General features: G+C 46.3%; 2 protein-coding genes across 7 annotated transcripts in view; one reads left to right on the top strand and one right to left on the bottom strand.

Moving 5' to 3' along the window:
* Positions 1-16,378, top strand: part of FAM166B (family with sequence similarity 166 member B) — a 19,627-nt gene extending 3,249 nt beyond the window's left edge. Inside the window, exons 2-7 of the mRNA XM_034664090.1 lie at positions 14,406-14,530; positions 14,919-15,142; positions 15,232-15,449; positions 15,649-15,700; positions 15,778-15,975; positions 16,233-16,378. Of these exons, the coding sequence (XP_034519981.1) occupies positions 14,406-14,530; positions 14,919-15,142; positions 15,232-15,449; positions 15,649-15,700; positions 15,778-15,975; positions 16,233-16,321 (906 nt within the window). The 3' untranslated portion in view covers positions 16,322-16,378. The remainder of the gene's footprint in view (positions 1-14,405; positions 14,531-14,918; positions 15,143-15,231; positions 15,450-15,648; positions 15,701-15,777; positions 15,976-16,232) is intronic.
* Positions 16,379-16,427: 49 nt separating this feature from the next.
* Positions 16,428-19,589, bottom strand: part of RUSC2 (RUN and SH3 domain containing 2) — a 69,725-nt gene continuing 66,563 nt past the window's right edge. For all 6 annotated transcript variants that reach the window (XM_011224530.3, XM_034664080.1, XM_034664081.1 and 3 more), the window contains 5 exons: positions 19,451-19,556; positions 18,700-18,746; positions 17,439-18,246; positions 17,207-17,344; positions 16,428-17,126 (listed from right to left, as the gene is read on the bottom strand). In XM_011224530.3, coding sequence (XP_011222832.2) covers positions 16,925-17,126; positions 17,207-17,344; positions 17,439-18,246; positions 18,700-18,746; positions 19,451-19,556 — 1,301 coding nt within the window. In that variant the 3' untranslated portion in view covers positions 16,428-16,924. The remainder of the gene's footprint in view (positions 17,127-17,206; positions 17,345-17,438; positions 18,247-18,699; positions 18,747-19,450; positions 19,557-19,589) is intronic.

The following is a 19,589-nucleotide window of genomic DNA, read 5'->3' as shown; positions in this document are numbered from 1 at the left end:
TTTTATTTATTTATTTGACAGAGATAGAGACAGCCAGCGAGAGAGGGAACACAAGCAGGGGGAGTGGGAGAGGAAGAAGCAGGCTCATAGCAGAGGAGCCTGATGTGGGGCTCGATCCCGCAACGCCGGGATCACGCCCTGAGCCGAAGGCAGACGCCCAACCGCTGTGCCACCCAGGCGCCCCAAGAGAGAGAGAATCTTAAGCAGGCTCCATGCTCAGTGCTGGGCCTCACACAGGGTTCAATCTCACAACCCTGAGATCATGACCTGAGCTGAAATCAAGAGTTGGATGCTTAACTGACGGAACCACCCAGGCACTCTGAGGATTTTTTAAAATAGTACCATTATGAACTCATAACTTAACACATGTATGATGTGTCTCAATTGTTAGCTGTTTTTATCATTTTTAAATTGTCCTGTTTTGGCCAGTGGGAATGAGTCCTTTTGACACAACCCTTAAGGTTTTTTGCTATTTGATTTGGTAAAATGTTCCAGGCTCATTTTGTGCACTCCTAGACTAGAGCTCGTATCAGCTATTTTTTCCAATGATTCATAGTTCCTTTTAGTTAGAAATGGTATTTAGAGACCACAGCCTGGCTACTAGGGATATAAGATTATTTGGCCTTAGGAAGAGCAGTTTCATGAATATAGTTGATTACCTGTTCTTCTCAAAACAGTCCTCTCTACCATCTCTTTATTATGAAAAATTTCAAACATGCAGAAAAGTTGAAGGAATGCATGGTGAATACCTGTGTACCTTCATCTAGTCTCAACAATTGTTAAGGTTTTGCTCTTTGTTCTGTGTCTCTCTAACGTGGTATATGATATATGAGCTGATAGACTAGAATACATGTTTATTGTACCATTTGAAAGTAACTTGTAGGCATCATGGCACTTCACTAGCATTGTCTCCTAAGGCCATTTTCTGTGTAACCAAAATACCATCTTGAATTACTTTCTTCATTTAATTTTTTTTCTTTTTTTTTTTTAAAGATTTTATTTATTTATTCCACAGAGAAAGACAGACAGCGAGAGAGGGAACACAAGCAGGGGGAGTGGGAGAGGAAGAAGCAGGCTCCCAGCGGAGGAGCCTGATGTGGGGCTCGATCCCACAACGCCGGGATCACGCCCTGAGCCGAAGGCAGATGCCCAACCGCTGTGCCACCCAGGCGCCCCTCTTCATTTAATTTCTTGATTTGCCTCACATTTTATTGGCTCTTTCTTCTAGGTCTCTTTTGCTGATCTTCTAGATCTTCCCGATCTCTAAACACTGACATACCCAGGGCTCCATCATTGGACCTCTGCTCTTCTTTCTACACACTTATGCAGCAGGTCATTTCATTAACTCTAAGGCTTTAAATACTGTTCATAGCTAATAACTCCCATTTTCTCTTCCACCTTTCCTCTGAACTCGGCTCCTATATTCAGTTGCTTACTCATTAGCTCCGGTTGGATATCTTTTTTTTTTTAAGATTTTATTTATTTATTTGAGACAGAGAGAGAGTGTGTGCACAAGCTGGGGGAGGGGCAGAGGAACCGGGATAAGCAGACTTCCCATGGAGTGGGGAGCCTGATGTGGGGCTCAATCCCAGGACCCTGAGATCATGACCTGAGCCAAAGTTAGACGCTCAACCAACTGAGCCACCCAGGTGCCCCATATCATCTTTTTTTTTTTTTTTTAAAGATTATTTATTTTAGAGAGAGAGTGCTCATGCACTTGTGTTTGGGAGGGAAGGGGCAGAGAGAGAAAATCTCCAGCAGACTCTTCGCTGAGCATGGGAGAGGGACATGGGGCTCAATCCTATGACCCATGAGTTCATGGCCTGAGCTGAAACCAAGAGTCAGACACTTAACAGACTGAGCCACCCACGTGCCCCCTCTAGTTGGATATCTAACTGGCTTTTCAAAATCAGCGGGTACAAAACAGAACTCTTGAATCTTGTACCTCTTTCCCAGCTTTTCTCTAAGGCTTTCCCACCTCAATAAATCTAATCTATTAGGTGCTCAGGCAGGACAATTCAGAGTTATCCTTGACTTTTCTCTTTTTCTCTACCCTATATTCAGCATATCAACAAATTGCGTATGCTAAACGTTTGAAATCTATCCATATCTTGATCACTTCTGACATTTCCACTGCCTCTGACCCCATCTAAGCCACCTCTGCCTCTTGCCTGGATTTTTGCAGCAGTCTTCTTTTTGGTCTCTGTTTATGCCTCTGTCTCCCTACAGCCTCTTCTCTACCCAGCATCTAGAATACTCCTGCTTAAGGTGTAAGTCAGTTCATTTTCTCTCTCTGCTCAAAACCTCCATTATCTCATTCAGAATCAAATTCAAAACCTTTACTATCGGGGTGCTTGGGTGACTCAGTTCGTTAAGCGTCTGCCTTTGGCTCAGGTCATGATCCCAGGGTCCTGGGATTGAGTCCTGCATCAGGCTCCTTGCTCAGTGGGGAACCTGCTTCTCCCTCTGTGTGCTGCTCCCCCTGTTCGTGCTCTCTCTCTCTCCCTCCCTCTCTCTCTGACAAATAAATAAATTAAAAAAAACCAAAAAACAAACAAAAAATACAAAATCTTTACTATAGTTTTTTTTTTCTAATATTTATATCTTTGATGTCTGTTATTTTGCTTGAGACCTTCAGTATAGTGTTGAGTGAAGTAATGGCAGTAGACGCTTGTATCTTGTTCCTGATCTTTAAAAGAATGCTTTTGATTTTTCACTATTAAGTTTCATGTTTACCGTGGGGTTTTTTGTAGCTACGTATACCAGTTAGCTCTTACCACAAAAGCGGCATGTAACTAATCATATCAAAATCCAGTGGCATAGGGATACCTGGGTGGCACAGTCAATTAAGCATCCAAATCTTGATTTTGGCTCGGGTCATGATCTCCGGGTCCTGGGATTGAGCCCTGTGACAGGATTCCCACTCAGCAGGGAGTCTCCTTGTCTCCCTCTCCCTCTGCTCTTCCCCCTGCTTGCACTCTCTCTCTCTAAAATAAGTAAATAAATCTTTAAAAATTTTTTTTGAGAGAGAGAAAGTACAAGCAGGGGGAAGGGCAGAGGGAGAGAGAGAGAATCTCATGGAGGCTCCACGCTTAGTGCAGAGCCCGATGAGGGGCTCGATCTCAGGACCCTGAGATCATGTCCTGAGCCAAAATCAAGAGGTGGATGCTCAACCAACTGAGCCACCCAGGGGCCCCAGTAAATAAATCTTAAAAAAAAAAAAAAACAACAACCAAAAACCTGGTGGCACAAAACAACAATTACTAATTCTCCTAAATCCATGGGTTGACTGGGGTCAGCATTCTAAACTAGGATTGGCTAGTGTGTTTTGCTGTGTGCCATTTGTCTCTCTTCCTGGGACCAGCTGGATAGCCTGGGCATGTTCTTCTCATGGCGATGGAAGAAATGTAAGACGACAAGTACGGTTTTGCAACTGCTTTCATGTCTGTAGGTCATAACATGTCTGTCAAAATTCCAGTGGCCAAAGCAAGTCATATGGCAAAGCCCAAAGTATACTCTGTCGATAGTGGGGATGGTAGGAAGGGAGAAAAGATTTCTAAATAATGATATAGTACATTAATTAATTTTCTAAAATTAAACTAACTTTGCATTTATAGAATAAACCTAACTTGATCGTGATGTTTTTTTTCTTCTTTTCTTTCCCCTCTTCCCCCTCCTCCTCTCTCTCCTTCTCCTCTTGCATTATTAGATTTGGGTTGCTTTTTTGGGTATTTTACAATTTTATCTTTTATCAGTTTTATATTGAAATATAATTGAAATACCATATAATTCACCCATTTAAAGTATAAAATTCAGGGGCGCCTGGGTGGCTCAGTTGTTAAGCGTCTACCTTTGGCCCAGGGCGTGATCCCAGAGTTCTTGGATCGAGCCCCACATCAGGCTCCTCCGCTGGGAGCCTGCTTCTTCCTCTCCCATTCCCCCTGCTTGTGTTCCCTCTCTCGCTGGCTGTCTCTCTCTCTGCCAAATAAATAAAATCTTAAAAAAGAATAAAATATAAAATTCAGTGATTTTTGTCGTATTCACTGAGTTTTGCAACTATCATCACAATCCATTCTAGAATATTTTCATCATCCCAAGAAGGAACCTCATGTCCATTGGCAGTCACTCCCTATATCCTCCCCGCCGCCCGCCCCAACTCCTTTACCCATAGTCCTAGGCAACTATTAGTTAACTTTCTCATTGTATAAATTTGCCTCTTCTGGACATTTCATATATGGAATCATGCAATAGATGGGCTCTTGTATCTTGCTTTCACTCAGCATAGTGTTTTCAAGGTTCATCCATGTGATAGCATGTATTAGTACTTCATTCTTCTTTTTTCTTGCCAAATAATATTCCATTGTGTGAATGTACTGTGTTTATCTGTTCATCCGCTGACTGTCATTTGGCTTGTTTCCACTGTTTGGCTCTTCTGAATGATGCTCCTATGAACACTCATGTACGGGTTTTTGTGTGAACACACATTTTCATTGCCTCATGTTCCTTTTGATTTTTTTAAAAAAAGATTTTATTTATTTATTTAACAGAGAGAGACAGCCAGCGAGAGAGGGAACACAAGCAGGGGGAGTGGGAGAGGAAGAAGCAGGCTCCCAGTGGAGGAGCCTGATGTGGGGCTCGATCCCAGAACGCTGAGATCATGCCCTGAGCCGAAGGCAGACGCTTAACGACTAGCCATCCAGGTGCCCCTCCTTTTGATGTGTTTTGTTCCTCTGTTACTCCTTTACTACCTTGTTGGTTTAAACCAGTATTTTTTAACATATAATTCTAGTTTTCGTATTTTTTTAAAACATATTTTAGTTACTTTCTTAGGGGTTGCTCTAGGGATTACAATCTAGTCAAATTGTTGGAAGGCAAACACACAGTTGCCTCAACCTTACGTAGTTGATTTGCTTTGGGTAATCCTCTGAAGAACACTTAGATATTCTGGAGTCCCCCAGCATGACATCTAACTGGTCGTGCTGGCTAAAGCTATTCGTATTTGAATTTATTTTCCGTGTAATAAGCCATCTTACACTACTCTTATTCTCATTGTTTTTCGGTGGCTTCTTAGGGTTTTGTAGCTAAGCAGATAAATATTTTCTTCTTTTCCAACATTGATGGTTCTTATTACTTATTTTTCTTTCACGTACTGTCTTGACTATCTAGAGTGATGTTGAGTAGTAAAGGTAATAGTGATCGGCCTTGTCTTGGTTCTGACTTTTGTAAGATTGCCTGAAGTGAAGGACTATCCACTCTACATGCTGGCATCCATCTTACGCCCACGGCCAACATAGCTAATCCTTAGGACTTTTTTCTGCTAAGCCACAACCCTTTTTCAGAAACCTCACAGTAACATTCCCCTAAGTGACTAGTTAATTGGATTTGGTACAATGAATGAGATCTGTTTGTGGATTCTGGCCCTGGCTTTTCTCTTTGATGTAGTTTGATATTGGCTGTTCATTGCAAATATTCTTTTTCATGTTTCTATTCCTGGTTTACTAAAAAGCCTTTTAAAAATCACAAATGGATATTTAATTTCCTAAAAGAGTTCCCCAGGGTCTGTGAGAGTGATGAAATGGCTATTTCCTTTGGTTTATTCGTGTTAACTACATTGATAGATTTTCTAGTTCAATTACTGCTGTAGTCCTAGAAACCTACTAATCTTAATGTATAGTATTCCTTTACAATATTGCTAGATTTTGTTTAGTTCCTATTATGTGCCAGACAGCTGTGCTGCATGCTAGAGACACTGTGAACAAGATAGACAGATACGTATCTGCCCGTATTGGGCTCTCAATTCAGGGGTAACAAAGAGAGAACACGTGCCAGCTCTCCCTCACGCTGAGCCTTTGGCAGAAACCACTCAAGATATGCTGTCTTGCAGAGCCTTGAGAAGCCCCAGAAAGAGGGCTGTGATCATTTAGTGGTATCTCCCACCAGATTGGAGGAGAGCAGACAAGCATCATGCTATTTGCTATCCCTGGTTTGATGTTTTATTTAGAATTTTTCATCTGTATAACTTGTGTGAGGTTGTTAGGTCTTGAGTATGTCAGGTCTTGAATTAAGTTAATACTGATTTGGTAAATTAAGTGTGTTGTGGGTCTTTGGGTAGGGGGCATCTATTTGGCCACTTTTTCATGTTCTTCTGTGGCTATGATTTTATTCAGATGTTCTGTATCATTTTGGGTTGATTTTGATTTATATTTTCTCAGACAATATTAATTGCACTGAAACTTTTTGGTTTAGTTACATGGAATTTCACATATTATTCTTTTATAATTAAAAAAAAATTCCTGGGGCGCCTGGGTGGCACAGCGGTTAAGCGTCTGCCTTCGGCTCAGGGCGTGATCCCGGCGTTATGGGATCGAGCCCCACATCAGGCTCCTCTGCTATGAGCCTGCTTCTTCCTCTCCCACTCCCCCTGCTTGTGTTCCCTCTCTCGCTGGCTGTCTCTATCTCTGTCAAATANTCTATTGTTTTTCTGGTTTCTGGTTTATTGGTGTCTATTGTTCGCTTCACAAAATTTTCCTCCTCTTTTCCTTAGCGTATGATGTGCCTCTTTTTCTAGCTTCTTGAGTTGGCTGCTTATTTATTAGCTAATTTAGTTAGTTGGTTTTAGACTTGTTTACCTGGCCAGGCTGTCTGTAGTCTGTTCTGCAGAGGTCCTCACAGCCTGCAGCACGTGACGTCCTGGCCTCCCTCGGCATGGCTGACCGGTCAGGGCAGCCACCTCATCTGCTGCGAGGCCAGGCTTTGGAGAGACAGGTATCAGTGTCCATCTGTATCTGCCTCTCCTTTCTTCCTGGGCACATGGAATCTTATACTTCTGAGCTATAAAATGTTAACAACTGGTAAATCTTGGTAAAGTTTATATTTTTATTGCAATTTTTCTGTAGGTTTTTTTTTTCCAAATTAAAAAGTTAAAAAAATTATATACCAGGGACCTAATTCTCAGAATAACCTGGATGGGGCCAGCCATGAATATTTTTAAAAAAACACTCTACGTAATTCTGAAGCACGTCCCTGCTTAAGAAATCACTGTTACAGAGATGGTGGGGGAAGAGGAGCTCATTTCCCAATGAGCCACATGCACACTGAAGTTATGAGGGAATAGAAACTAATAGTGGCAGGTAAATCCATCTGGGAAGGGGAGAGACAGAGAGTTTGTGGAGCAAGAGAGAGAATGAGGGGAGGAGAGAGAGAGAAGTGAGCAGATTCACAGAGAGAAGCATGTGGTCCCAGGGAGAAAAGTGAAAACAAGGCCTTCGCTCCTCTCAGCTTTCAAGGTCCTCAATTCCAGTTTCCACGAGGCCAGGCTACAAAACAGGCTGTATAATTCTTGCCTTGGGTACCCACGCAATCGAATTCATCTTTAAGATAATCTCTCTTCCTCTCACTCTTGACCCTGTTCCTGTACTTGGGCCAGGAGAGTAGGCAGTTGTTTCTGGTCACAAACCCCTCTCCCACTGGAATGCTTGCTGTGATGTTAGTGACAGTGTATTAGGTGCCAGCAACTACTCTGCTTTATATTAGCATTTAAGTTAATGCTTACAGTATTACTATTCCCATTTTATAGAAGAGGGGAAAAGAGATCCAGAGAGGTTTACCGGTTTACCCAAGGTCGTACAGCTAGTGAGAGATCCAGAATCAAGCCTATGTCCTTAGTCATGATGTCAGTATGCACTCAAGGCTAAAAATTGCCTCTGAAGGGGCACCTGGGTGGCTCAGTTGATTAAGCGTTGGATTCTGGATTTCGGCTCAGGTCATGATCTCAGGGTCCTGGGATGGAGCCCTGAATTTGACTCCTCTCTCAGCAGGGAGTCTGCTTAAGATTCTCTCCCTCTTTCTCTGCCCCTCACCCTGCTTGCTCACTCTCTCTCAAGTAATCTTTAAAAAAAAATTGCCTCTGAATTAAGCTTTGATGAATTCTCATGTTATTTATCTCTGAATGATGGTGCATAATCATACTTTTTTTCTTTGCCCCAAGAATTATTTAAGACTTTTCAAAAAAGATTTTATTTATCTGAGAGAGAGAGAGAGAGAGAGAGAGCAGGAGAGAGCACTGAGCTGGGAGGAGAGGGAGAAGCAGGGAGCCTGATGGCAGGACTTGATCCCAGGAGCTGGGATCATGACCTGAGCGCAAGGCAGATGCTTAACTGAGTCACCCAGGCACCCTAAGAAGGCATTTTAAAAATGTGTTAGGGGTGCCTGACTGGCTCAGTTGGTGGAGCATGACTCTTGATCTCAGGGTTGTGAGTTCAAGCCCCACACCAGGGTGGAACCTACTTAAAATAAATTTTAAAAAATGTCTTAGTGTTTTTTTTTTTGTTTGTTTGTTTAACCTAATTTTTATTTTTCATTTACAGATTTATTGTGTTTGTGTGAGTAAATGTGGCTTATTTTGTGCTTGTTGAAATTTTTGAGGTTTTTCTTTGTGGCCAGTTATAAGGTAAGTTTTGTTGTTGTTGTTGTTTTTAATGTAGGCTCCATGCCCAGCGTGGAGCCCAATGTGGGGCTTGAACACACGACCCTGAGATCAAGATCTGAGATGAAATCAAAGGTCAGATGCTTAACTGACTGAGCCACCCAGGTGCCCTATAAGGCAATTTGTTTTTGTTTAAATCTCCATTGTGGCATTTATTGTGTTTTGACTTTCTCTGTACCTGTGTCTCTTCTTTAAGGATGTAACATCACTGAGGTCAGGAGTTATATCTAATTCATCTCTTCATCTCTGTATTGACCAGAAGGTAACTGCCTGGCAGAGAAGTTCAATGAAATTTAGTGGACTGAATAAATTAATGTTGATCCTTGTGGATTTGAAGAATATTATACATGTAAAAAGGCCAGGAGACTGTGACATTTCCTTTGCTTTGATCCATCCTCTGTGCTCAGAGCAGTGATATCCAGATAGTGGCCTATTTTCAGGAAAACTTACAGTTGAGTAAGATTTAATTGGAGCTGCATCCTAGGAGGAAAATGCACATTTTAAAGATCACTGAAACTGTATGGAACTTTTATAGATATAGTTGCATTTTAGAAATGACTCTGAAAGCATGTCGAAGTTTCTGTTATTTTTTTGAAAAAAATTTTTTTTTAAAGCCTATTAAACATTTGCACCGACAAATAGAGAAGGGAGTTAGAAATGGAAAGGGTCTTTTTCCCTTCCTTCCCTCCTTCCTTCCTTCTTTCCCTTTCTTTCTTTCCTTTTCTTTTTGTCTTTTTTTTTTTTTAAGATTTTAAGTAATCTCCACACTTAACATGGGGCTCAAACTCACAACCCTTAGATCAAGAATTCCATGTTCCACCAAATGAGCCAACCAAGTGCCCCAGAACTAGAAGGAGTCTTAATACCCATCCAGTGAGTCTCTTTCATTTTATACATGTGGCTCAAAGACTTGAAGTGATTCGCCCAAGCCTGTACTATTAGTGCCATGCTCTAGTCAGGACTAGACTATATGACCAGTTTTTGAAGTCCCCTGGGTGTATAGCTAATAAATCATCCTTATTCAGATTCTGGTATTCCTTCTTAGTATTTTGACTTCTTGAGTTACTTAAAACAAGAGTATTAAAATCTACCACTCAATACCACTGTTTCTGGTCATTTCTACTTGGATTCCTCCCATCCCCACCCTACCACTTGGATGTCAAATGCCCAGATTTGGATTAACATAATCCCTGCTTTATGATATAGTCTCATCATTGGTCCTGCTTTATTTATTAATGTATAATAATAAGCATTTATGAAGCCACTATCCCCAAAACTGAGACCTTGACAATAACCTACATCTAACCGTGTGGTCTCTCCTCCCATTTGTCTCACTCCCTGTAGGCAGGCATCTGAAACTCATGCTCATCGTTACCTCGCTTTCCTTTTGATGTCGTTTTACTGCAGCTCTCCGTGTGCTGCTTTTTGCCTATTTCACCCCTCCCCGCCCCGGCAACCACCACTTTGTTCTCTATATTTATGAGTCTGTTTGTTTGTTCATTCGTTTTGTTTTTTAGATTCTACATATAAGGGAAATCATGTGGCATTTGTCATTCTCGGTCTGACTTACTTCACTTAGCATAATCCCTCTAGGTCCATCCAGATTTTTGCAAATGACAAGATTTCATTCTTCTTTTATGGCTGAGTAATATTCCATTGTGTATGTACCACATCTTCTTTATCCAGTCATCTACTGATGGACGCTTAGGTTGCTTCCATATCTTGGCTATTGTAAATAATGTTGCAATCAACATAGATGGGGTGCAGATATCTTCTGAATTAATATTTTCATTTTCTTCAGGTAAATACCCAGAAGTGGAATTGTTGAATCATTGTATCTATTTTAATTAAAAAAGGTTTTGTGTTGTATGTAATCATTTGGAGTTTATTCTTTTCACATCTTGTTTCACTTTTGGTGGTCTCTTATCTGAGGAATTTTTTTCAAGGGCCCCGTGATTTTTTATTTCATCTTCATTAAGGAGATTTATGCTTGCCCAGTAATGTCTTACAATCAAATGACTGATCTGGGATCCATCTAAAACCTTTTTTGGGTAAATATTCTGATGGATTTTAAAAAATTGAGGTATAGTTGGGGCGCCTGGGTGGCACAGCGGTTAAACGTCTGCCTTCGGCTCAGGGCGTGATCCCGGCGTTGTGGGATCGAGCCCCACATCAGGCTTCTCTGCTATGAGCCTGCTTCTTCCTCTCCCACTCCCCCTGCTTGTGTTCCCTCTCTCGCCGGCTGTCTCTATCGCTGTCAAATAAATAAATAAAATCTTTAAAAAAAATCGAGGTATAGTTGACATATAACATTAATTTCAGGTGTACAACACAATGATTTGATATTTGTACTTATATGAAATTTTACAGCAATTCCTGGTCAGGATTAAAAGCAGAATGACGGTTATAGACTGCTGTTTTGGAGACCTAACACGCTGTGTGGAACGGTCAAGGCACTGATGTGGTTTTCCTAACTGGACCCTCATTTTGTGAGCAGGTGTGATCCCAGTGAAACCTCTCCACCAGTGCTGGCTGTGCAGCTCCCATGAGGAGTGAGCTGGGGTTGGGTTGCCATGATGACCGTCCCCTGGAATTGGGGGCACAGAGGCAGTGAGCCATCCTGTGGGCCCCTCAGCTAGTTCTTTCACTTCCTTCCCAGGTTAGAACACTTTTCCGATCTTCAGGAACTTAGAAATACTGTTTACACAGATGGAAACAACAATAGTAACAGCCCATTTCACCAAGAGGAGTGGACTGTTTCTTCACAAACACAAATCTAAGACTCACTGTAACCTGTTTCCTAACTTGTATTAATCCACACACTGATTCTAACTGCCACGGTTGGTTCTGCAGAATTTGTTCCAGCCTCTACCTTCTAATCTATATCCCACCTTCACATTCTAACCTTTCAACTTCTCAGCTTCACACGCTTTCCCCTAAACCCCCAACCTCTGTTACTGTCCTCAGCTCTTTTCCTTTCTCCCATTCCCACCAAACTCCAGCCAAACACTGTGAATTGCTATTTACTTAGCACTTAACATCAGCTGGACACTGGGCCAGTTGCTCTTTGTGTATCATCCTGTGCTACTGTTTTGTCCTGCTACTTTGTCCTACTCAATGAAGTAGTAACATTAGTGTCTTCATTTTATGGATGAGACTGAGGCTTGAGGGGATGAATTTGGCCAAGGTCCATATCTCCAGGGAAGCTAGGATTTGAACTAGTTTTTGTTGTTGTTTTTATTTTTATGTTATGCTGCCTTGAGCTCCAAATAAAAGAAAACTTAAATTGGCTTTAACAATAATGAAATTGTTTCATATAAAAAGGTTGGTTAGTTCAGTAGCTCATCAAGGACCCAGGCCCTTTTACTCTACTATCCATCCTTGCTGTATTCAGGGTTTGTCCCCAGGTTAGCCTAGCTTTCCACAAGGTTTCATGATGCCTACCAAAGTTCTGTCATCATGTCCATAGAACTTCTAGAGGCAGGAAAGGGCATCATTCCTTCTTGTCCACCTCTCTGTCTCTAATTTGTCATGCATTTTAAAAAAAAGATTTATCTTTTTTTTATCGGAGGGGCAGAAGGAGAGGGACAGAGAATCTTAAGCAAACTCTGTGCTGAGCCTGGAGCCTGACGCAGGGCCCCATCTCACGACCCTGAGATCATGACCTGAGCCGAAATTAAGAGTCAGACATTTAACCAACTGAGCCACACAGGTGTCCCTGTCATGCATCTTTTTAAAGAGCATTCTAAGTTGCTTACTTTTCTTAGGGCCCTCTCTTATCCTGGCAGACTTCCCTTTTTTGTCCAGAATGCCGTAAGCCTGTGCCTCACTAATCACGGGCAAGGGGAATAGGACACTATGATTCATCAGGACTCATTCCCAGGGCTGGCTCCAAGCTTCCCCGAAGCTCCTGGCTGCTCCACAGAACAAAATCAAGGTTCTGTTAAAAAGGGAGATGAGGGTAGGGGAATGGGTATTCAGTGTGCAACCAGTAGTGTCTGTTACAGAATCCAAAAGTCCAGTTTGTTAACCTTGCCATCCTGCTGCTTTTCTGGGTTCTCCCCTCACTTCCCATCCCCATCTAGCGTATTTCCTTAACAGTGAGCCAAGTCTACAACCCTAGCTCTACATGACACATACCAAGGCCGTCCTTGGCAGAACAGTGAGGACCGTGAAATGTATTCCTTGGGGCCCAGTGCTCCTGTGCAATCCACAGGTTAGGTACGCGTGCTTTGTCAGCCTGGGCATGTCAGACTCGGGTGGGGAGAAGAGCAGAAGCTCTGCCTCCTGAAAGGGGCACTGGCCTGACCCCGACTCAGCCCCAGAGCTGAGTTCCATTCATGCTCCCCCTTCTCTGAGAGCTCTTCTTTCTGGTCCATACTTCTCTGCTCTGAGTTTTTTCCCTTTTCTTTCTTTTCTTTCCTTTTTCCTTTTCTTTTTCTTTCTCCTTTTTTTTCTTTCTTTTCTTCTTCCTTTCTCCTTCCTTTCCTCCTTCCCTTTTTTCCTTCCTTCCTTTCCTCCCTCCCTTTTTTCTTTCCTCCCTCCCTCCCTCCCTTCCTTCTTTTTCCCTTTCTTTTTTTAGTTAGTGTGGGGCTTGAACTCACAACCCTGAGATCAAGAGTTGCATGTTCTACCAACTGAGTCAGCCAGGAACTTCCTGAATTGTTTTAACTAATTCTAATTTGTCCCCTAGTCTTTTTTTTTTTTTCTTTTTAATTTATTTGACAGAATAAGCACAAGTAGGGGGAGTAACAGGCATAGGGAGAGGGAGAGGGAGAAGCAGGCTCCCTGCCAAGCAGGGAACCTGATGCAGGGCATGATCCCAGGACTCTGGGGTCATGACTGAGCCAAAGGCAGATGCTTAATGTCTGTTAAGGCACCCCTGTCCCCTGGAACATTACCATCATTATCTCCTTTGCTTGAACTCCCACAGTAGAAAACCCACTGAATTTGGTTACAGTCACAGGTTTCCCATGTGTGTTAGAAGCTTAGAGAAAATATTAGACAACAGGGAAGAGAATTAAGTTTTAGTAGCTGAATGCCAGGTGCTGGGGTAAATTCTTTTCCACACTGACTTTATCCTTAACAGCACCCTGGTAGGTTAGGTTACTTTAACCTTCATGTTTGGGTTTAGGGAATTCACGTTCAGATGTTAAGTCGCCTGCTCAGACAAGGTACAGTTGGCTTGAGGCCACAAGCTAGTAGGGGACCATGACAGTGTGACCTCAGGCCCATGATCTTTCCCCTCCACCCCCCCGCTTCTGAATTCATGGTCTTTGGTGGTACAAAACACATTTGTATATATTCATTCGAGCCTCACAACAGTAGCAGGGTGAGTCCTGGTATCTTCATTTTGTAAAAGGCTCAGAGACACTAAATGACTTCCCTGAAGTCATGTGGAGCTTAGCTTTTCTGACTACAGAATATTCCTAGCAGAGCATGGCGTTATTTGTTGAATGATAATCCAGATTGTGGTGGGTATTCAGTAAATAATTCTTGTCAAATTAAAATGGTTAAAAAGAAACTTAATGCCACTACTTAGAGGTCTCTAGGTTCCTTTTTCTCCGTGTCACCTCCCCTCTGGGATCCCCTTAAAGACCCTCTTTTCCCAGGAATTCCATCACTTTCAATCAACACTCACAAAGAAGGAAGGGTCCTCTTTAAAGATAGAGCTGAATGGACCTAACAGTTTTTGATCTCTCCCCTCCCACCTTAGGGCTTCCTTTGCTCCCTGGAATGAGGAGGACACACTCAGACTTCTCCCTACCCCCATGTGGTCGACTGCATTTGTTCTGGAGTAGGCCAACCAGTGAGCCCCTGTTCTGTTCTGAGGGTCTTGGCCCTGGCAGTTACCTCACTCGTGCCTCCTCCCCTCTCTCCTCCCTTGGCACCGCCTCCTGCCTCTGGCTCCGCCCCACAGCCCTGGACACAGTACACACAGCCTAGAGCTTCGGCTCCAAGGGAAACAAAAGGAACTGCCTGGATTCTCATGGCCAGCACCTTCCTACCAGGGCTGAACCCTCAGAACCCTCATTATATCCCAGGGTAAGACTTCTACCCAGAGCACACCTCTGCTTGCTTCTGGGGATGGGGTATAAGGACATGGGAGTTGTGCCACCTAGGGCTTGGGGGTCAATAGACAAACTGGTATGTAGGCCTAGGGTTGAGATATTCACAGTGTTGGATGGAAAAGGAAGAGCAAAGGGATAGTGGTAGCTGGGCTTGCCACGACACTTTGTGTTGTCTTCTCCATGGTAACGGGGTAACAGCAGAGGGGAAGGGTTGAAAACCCAGAGAGAACTGAGAAATGCCTGCTCCAAATATACACCCAGCCGAATCCAGAAAAAAAAGATCAGGGCTTCAGAGGTCTGTGTTTCTATCTGGGGGTGGTGGGGGTGCAAGGAGAGGTGAGTGGGTGAATGCTCTGCTACAGGTACACCGGACACTGCCCACTACTTCGGTTCGGCATGGGCCAGACCTATGGGCAGATGACTGGTCAGCTACTTCGAGGATTTCCTGGCCTAGCCTGGCCCCCTGCCCATCGCACGCTTCTGCCTCCCATCCGGCCTCCAGCATCTCCTGAGGTTCCCAGGGGAAGCCTGCCTGTCAGGCGTGGGCATGAAAGGCTCAGCTCCAGCATGATCCCTGGGTACACAGGTACGTACGGACAGTCTGAACAGGTGTCCCCAACCCAGAACGTGTGCCCCAAACACTAACTGAAATCTTCCTTGCCCCCTCCCACCCAGGTTTTGTACCCCAGGCACAGTTCATCTTTGCTAAGAACTGCAGCCGGGTCTGGGCTGAGGCTCTAAATGATTTCACTCAGGGGTCTGTGGGACAAGGGAGTCAAGAGCTGCCAAAGGAGGACAAGGGTAAAAAAGATGTGGAGAAAGACCAAGAACCAAAGCCAGAGCCAGAGCTGGAGGCAGAGAAGGAGCCAGAGCTGGGGCAAGAGGCGGACCAAGTGAGACCAAGAAGGCTGGAGGGAGTGCAGGGGGGTTGGGAGTGGGGAGCCTTACCTCTGTGTGGCCGGGCCTAGGGGTGGCCATGAGTAGCATGGCTATGGGTACAGGGATGTGGGCTTGACGGCCAGCTCTATCTCCCATTGGAGCACAGGGGCTGAATTTGATAGCCTTATTTTTTCTCTGCCAACTTCTCCCAAGGCTTCCCCCTATTCCATGGATGACAAAGATCCTCGCAAGTTCTTCATGCCAGGTGAGAGGAAGTGGGTCAGGACCAAAGGCATGGGGAGGCCCCCAGGAGGTCCTGACTCAGTATCCCCATCCCCCCAGGCTTCACTGGTTACGTGCCCCGTGCCCGCTTCCTCTTCGGCTCCAGCTTTCCTGTGCTCACCAACCGGGCACTGCAGGAATTTGGACAGATGTACTCAGGGGGGAGACCCCAGAAGGATCCCAAACATCTCCCTCCACTTTCTAGGACCTACCCTCAGAACCTAGGCCTTTTACCTAATTATGGGGGCTATGTGCCAGGTGAGGATAGCTCCAGAGGGGACTGGAATATTTTTGTCTGTGTGTGGAATGGGTGGAAGTGGTTTGGGGGGGTTGGAACTAATAGATATGGGGGGGGGTGAATCATATGGCTCAGCTTTCTCACTGGGCAGAAAAGGAAATGAGGTAGCTCACAGTGGGAAGCTGGGACCAGATTTTGGAGGGCTTAGGCACTGACTGAGAAATAAATGGCTCTCCATGCCACTGGCTACAAGTGACAGACTCTGTTGTCCATACAGGGTATAAGTTCCAGTTCGGCCACACGTATGGGCATCTCACCCATGATGCACTGGGCCTCACCACCCTCCAGAAGCAGCTCCTGGTGTAGGTACCTGGACTTCAAGTTCTCTCTTCTCTGTCTTCCTATCCCAGCCATCCTTTTGGAAGGAAGAGAGGTGGGCCCGAGGGTGGGGGGGAGGCACAAAGAGAAATGGTTTGGAGGCCAAGCACCTTTTTTATTAATAGGTGTAATAAATAAATAAATAAATACATAAACAGAAGCCTGGGCTTCTCCTCCCTCTTCTGACCACCAGGCACTGGCCACAGCCTATTTACATTTGGGGGCTTAAGGAGCTGGCCCCAATACTGTCACCTCTCCTCCTCACCACCTGGCCTAGGGAACCCTGCAAATGGGCCTCTGGTCACCCCCCTCCATAGGGACGTGCTTATCCGTACCTATGAAGGGCTGACCCAGATGGGCCGGGGAAATCCTGGCAGCCCAGTGCTGCATCCCTTCCCTCCTTTCCTGGGTGGAGGTCTGGATGAGGTCACTGGGACAGTTAATGGGGAGTAATTAATACTGAGCACAGGGATGTATGGCCCCCAGCTCTCAGTTTACTCTCTGTGGCCAAGCCAGAGGGCTTGGGAAGGGCTCTCAGGCTCTGAGTCAGGGGTTATGAGGGTTCCTGAGGCCACCAGCATGCACAGGGCCTCAGTTTTGGCTGCTTCCGGGGGTTGGACTTGGAGTTGGGGTCAAGGTCACATAGGCCAGAGGCACCAGGCCGGTGTCCGGGCCACGGCTGCAGCGCAACCAGTCTCCTCCGGCTGGCCCCAGCACCCGTAGGATATCTCCCTTGTGGAAGCTCAGCTGTCCAGGGCCTGTGGCCAGATGATGGCACAATGCCTTCACCTCGCTGGGGAAACAACAAATGGAGGTCAGAGAAACCCCACCCAAAGCCAAACCTAGCCCCCAATCCCATTTTCCAGGGCTTACCATGGAGGCTTGGAGGGCAAGACTGGAGAGTGTGGCTCCTGCAGGCTCTCCTTGGGATCTGGCTCTCGGCGGGCACCCACTGTCTGTGCCACTAGCTGGAACATGGACTTGTCCAGGCTCAGCCAGTCGGAGGGTAGCCTACGGGAGAACAACCGGGGCTCTGGCTCTGTCTGTGCTCTGTCTTAGATAGGCTCCCCAAATCCCTCCGTCTACGCCGTGAGCTGCCTCTCACCTGTTTGTGGGCCGGGTCTCCCGCTGAGCCTTTCGGGAGCCAAAGAGGTGTCCCCACTTGATGCCCCCGGGTGAAGGCTCTGAGGTTCCTTCCTCATTTTCTGCTGGGGGGGCAGTGGACCCCTCCCTCTCCCGGCTGCGCCTCAGCTCGGCCAGCACAGAATCAGGGGGGCTCCCCATCCAGAAGGGCCAGCCCCTGTCCCGGCCAAGGGTCTCCTCAGGGGCAGGGCAGGCCTCTGCCCCCTCGACTACTCCCTCTCGGGGGGGTGGTCCCCCACCTCCTGCCCCTTTCTTTTTCTCACTGCTGCTATTGTTGCCACCACGGGGGAACCTAGAGCCTTCAGTTGAGCCATCAATGTAGACCTGGGAGCTCTGCATGAGCTGGTACCACCAGCCAGCCTGTCCACCTCGGGCCCACCTGCCACGCCCTGAGCCCCCAGCTGCCTCTGCCACCTCTTCTGTCTCCTCTTCCTCCTCATCTTCTCCACCTTCAGGGGCACCCACACCCTTCACCCGCTCCCCATGGACCGCCTTGTCCATGTCTCCGGGCCCCTCCTGGCCCCTGGCCCGGGCCAGCTGCAGCGTTGAATGGGCGGACAGCAGCAGGTCCTGGGACACCCGCAGCAGCTCCTTGTGCTGCCGCTGCTGCTGCCCACTTTGCAGGAGCCGGTGCTGGAACAGCAAGTCGAGGCTGAAGGGCAGCAGGGCCAGGGGCTGCAGCAGCAGCAGCAGCTCCTCGAAGAGGCCGGGGCACACGGTATGCGCTGCACTCAGGAAGCCCCATGGCTGGTAGTGGGTCTGGATGATATCTAGGGGAGCAAGACAGAGGGCTGAGCCCCACAGAGAAGCAGAGCCTGGCCCGGGGAGGGGCTCCGAGAAGCAGCGCTGGCAGAGCCACTGGGTACTGCCGTACAGGCTGGACGCTGTGTCCCTGGGTGCACTCCAGGGCAAAAGAGGCTGCCTGGAGTTTGCGCAGGTCGTGACCTCCACAACCCGAAGTGGCGGCCCCAAGTTCAGAGGAGAGTGGGGGTTCCTGGCCACCCTGACTTCCAGATTGCCTGAGTATCCTGCTGACTCCAAGGCTCTAATACAAGTAGAAGCTGTGGAGACACTGGGCTGGAAGCCCAGGCTTTGAAGACGAAAGCTTGGGTGGTCCCCCTCCCCACCTCTACCATCTGTAAAGAGCCGTGCCTCCCTCGTCTGAGCCCCTGAGGTCTGGCCTATATTGAGTTTGCAAGAGAGAGCAGTGTTCCGGGCATTACCTTCGTGGTTATAGAGGTGATTAAACCAGAACTCCAGGGACCGGATGCTGTAAGGAAACAGGTAGAGGGAGTTGAATCTTGTGTGGAGATAGTCAGATGATAAAGTACAAGGAGACAGAGAGGGGTCAGACATAGCACAGAGGTATAGGTGATTATCTCCCTTCTATGGCAGGGATGCTACCCCGTTCATTTCATGTAAAATAGTTCTGGAAGGTCAGTGGGGGATGTTGGGAAGGGGTGAACATGTGTTTCACAAGCCAATTACTTCCCTCTAGAATGGAGTTGGCTTACATGGGACCCAAGAAGTCAGGGCAGCTACTGAGTGAGAGTACAGGGTACATATCCCAAAGGGGATGACCTGGGCCCATACTTGGAAAGAAGGATGTGGATCTCAAGGTGGCCTTGTGGTCAGGTAGGATTTGGAAGTAGTGCTGGAATTGAGTGGATCAAGGTTTACAATATCCAGAGAACCAGATCAATTTCCAAAGGCGGCAGATTATGGATTTATAAAAGCAAAAGACCGTGTTGGTGATCAGTGCCAGAGGGTTATGGGTGTGGTGGGAACACAGGGACCTACTGAGAGAGGCTGTAGCTAGATGGGGAGAAAGTGAGCCTGGGCCCTGGCCACAGATCCTGCAGACCCCGCAGATCCCCCCTTGCCTGTCTCAGTCTAGGGAGTCTGCTCCACAGAAGTAGCAGAGCCCAGGGGAGAGGGCTGTGGTTTGCCCTTCTTGCTGCCCCACACACTCACTTGAGCAGGCCGAGAATGAAGGCGTTGAAACGCATGGTGTGACTGGTGAGTTCCGGGAATTGGCTGACCTTGTTGTAGAGGCCGTGCAGGACCTTGGTGGACGGGCCTGAGAGGAAGCCAGAGTTAGCAGTCACATGCC

The sequence above is a fragment of the Ailuropoda melanoleuca genome, chromosome 7 (genome assembly GCF_002007445.2).
Source record: "Ailuropoda melanoleuca isolate Jingjing chromosome 7, ASM200744v2, whole genome shotgun sequence".
NCBI classification, from domain to species: Eukaryota; Metazoa; Chordata; class Mammalia; order Carnivora; family Ursidae; genus Ailuropoda; species Ailuropoda melanoleuca.
The sequence above is the reverse complement of the archived record's forward strand: the minus strand, read 5'-3'. Positions and strand labels throughout refer to the sequence as shown.